The sequence below is a fragment of the Oncorhynchus nerka genome, linkage group LG28 (assembly GCF_034236695.1).
Source record: "Oncorhynchus nerka isolate Pitt River linkage group LG28, Oner_Uvic_2.0, whole genome shotgun sequence".
Taxonomy (NCBI): Eukaryota; Metazoa; Chordata; class Actinopteri; order Salmoniformes; family Salmonidae; genus Oncorhynchus; species Oncorhynchus nerka.
In genome coordinates this window covers 34,997,505-35,000,386 of record NC_088423.1, presented here as the reverse complement: position 1 = coordinate 35,000,386, position 2,882 = coordinate 34,997,505, and the positions used below count along the sequence as shown (strand labels likewise).

The window sequence follows — 2,882 nt, the reverse complement described above, 5'->3', positions numbered from 1 at the left end:
TGTGCATTGGGCTTGCTGCTCAGTGAGATTGATAGACCCTCTTATGTTTCAGAGAAAATTCTACCATTCTTTCAAAGTCCTGCCATTATTTCAAACCTAATGCTGCTCTGCTTTTTCAATTGATAGAATAATAAACGAGTTTAGTCTTATATGGTAGGCCTACTCATAGTACACTACTGCGCTCTGTATTATCCAGAATCAGTAGACTCAAGTATGAAAAGGTCAACAACCTCACTGCTGTTCCTCTTTAAGGAGGTGAGGAATGGTATTTTGGTTATTGTAGTACATAAATAAATACGTTTATCATCTCTCACAATGATATGAAATGTAAGACTTGTAATTGAACATAGTATCAAAACAAATATTATACACATTTCATATGCTTTATATGTTTTATCTAATAACGATGTGTTTGGGTGAAGATAAATACCAACAGTACATTATTAAACCACATTTCCCACAATGCCCCGCGCCACGAACTGAAGCGTTTTCCTTTGCGGACGTGTGTGAAAGATATCCGTAAATGGGGAGTTGGAGAGAAATTTGATGTTGTGTCATACAGAGTACCCCTCACTTAAAATTGCATTCGACTTTCTATTTTTATGTGAAGTTGGAATATATATTTCACCAGGTGTAATCAATCATTCTCACCGAGAGAGGGACAGGCAAGATCAACGGCAGCTGTGCTTGAAGCCCAGCCTGCAAAACGCTAACTAGCAAGCGCGAGGCTAGTGTGGATTTACAGAACAGTACTTCACGGGCTTAATGATGCCTCGCGACAACATGACCTCCCTCGTTCAGAAAATTGGTAGACAGGCGCTTGTAACTTTTAGAAACCCATCTTTGGTAGGTGATAAAGCGTTTCTGGATAATCAAGGTAAACTCCAAACCCTCATGACCGAAATCAGAGCTGCGGATCTGAAGATTGCTCCAAGGAAAGTTGACTGCGCGTCTACACCTCTGCCACACAACCCCCCGGTCACATACATGCACATATGCGAGACAGACCAATTCAGCATGGGGGTGTTTCTGCTGAAGAGCGGTGCTTCCATCCCCTTGCACGACCACCCGGGAATGTACGGCATGTTAAAAGTTATGTATGGCAAGGTCAGGATCACCTGTTTTGACAGGTTGGACAAATCAACTAACGTGGCCAGTGACACGCAATTCAAGCCTCCCCTGCTACCTTTCCAGAGAGATACGCTGAGGAGGTCAATACTCCGGTCGGTCGGTGAGTTTACAGAAGAGAGTGGCCCATGTATTTTGACCCCTGACCGAGACAACCTTCATCAAATCGACGCAGTCGATGGACCCACTGCTTTCCTCGATATTCTGGCACCACCATATGATCCAGATGACGGTAGAGACTGTCATTATTACAAAGTTCTGGAGTCTGCCTCGGACTCGGAGGACAAAAAGGCTGAGGCTCAGGGGCAAAAGGAAGTTTGGCTCATGGAAGTACTGCAACCTTCTGATTTTTGGTGTGGTGGTGAACCTTACCCCGGCCCTGAAGTCAATATCTGAAGCGCACTATGAACGCTGAATTGATGTGAACCATTGATTCCCAGGGCTGTGTCACAACATGGTATAAATGTATGATGGTCATAATTCCTACAATGATGGATTATTATGGAATGGATATATCACTGTCACTGTGGTGTGTAATGGGAAAACATGTTGTGTGAACTAAAAGCACTTCTACTAAAGTTGGACAAATGCTCACAATCGTCTCTTCAGTTTGGGGGTTGGCCAGTCACAATGCATTTAGCCTGTAATGAAAGTAGTTACTCAGTTGATCAATTGTGATCTTTGTACATCATCTCTAATGTATTTGAAATTACACCAAGTTTATCATGTCTTGAAATGAACTGAAACCATACATTAAACAACATTGCTAAGAAGAACAATATTGAGGGACTCAATAATTCACTAAATGGGGTATGCTGTAATACACAATTAATTGGTATATACAACCTGACACTAATGCCTGAAGAATCGTGTAAGTGTTCCTTACAAGCCAGAATGTTGAATCAAATAACATTTACAATTACTCTACCAGTTGTCTATGGTTTATTCTTTGGCTGCTCTAAATTTGAAACCAAATATCCGAAGGATTTTTTTTTTTACCCAACTTGTTAAAGAGCTGGAAGGTATATTGTTCAGTTCCGGGCACTGAGATAAAAATAGTTTATATTGAATTTTACATTTTATTTAGTCAATAGCTGTTGAACCAAGCATGCCATGATAATGAACATTATATTCTGAATCAGGAGGATGGAGAACAATCCACACCTTTGTGAGATTTTTATTAATTTATATTCAGATTTCAAGCCTTCAACAACAAAAATACAGTGTGCATTGTCCTCCATCCTCCCCTGATTCATAATATACAATTTTCATTGCCTAACTTAACCTCTATGCCAAACGGAACCATATACCAACTGGCTCTCTAAAAAGATTGGTTAAGCAACTGAAAGACAAACCTAACAGAGAAGCAGTAGAGTAAGTTTAAATGTAATTTTATTAAACATTCTGGCTTCTATGGAACATTTACATAATTTTGAAGTCATTACTTTCAGGTTGTATACACTAATTGTGTATTACAGCCTGAATTAATCAGACTTTACAAATGAAAAAAGTCATTTACTATAGGTATGTTTTGATTGGATCAAACTACATTCTTTGAGTTGGGTTACTGAATAATTATCATAAACATTGCTTAGTTAATCGAACTTCACCAATTAAACTTAATCCCCATAATAACTTTGCTTGCTTCATCAATTTGGTAGTTTAGCTCATATTTGGCAGAGTGCTATTGAGTTCATTGCTTGCGGCTTAGGGGCCTCTTGTGGACATACTGAGTATTACCTGAGAAGGACAAT

The 2,882-nt window shown here is 39.4% G+C and overlaps 1 protein-coding gene across 1 annotated transcript; it reads left to right on the top strand.

Annotated features, from left to right (window-relative positions):
- The first annotated feature begins 479 nt into the window (after positions 1–479).
- Positions 480–1,907, top strand: LOC115113168 (2-aminoethanethiol dioxygenase-like). Its single transcript, XM_029640477.2, has one exon. The coding sequence runs from the start codon at positions 766–768 to the stop codon at positions 1,522–1,524; it is 759 nt and encodes a 252-aa protein (XP_029496337.1). The 5' UTR covers positions 480–765; the 3' UTR covers positions 1,525–1,907.
- Positions 1,908–2,882: the final 975 nt, after the last annotated feature.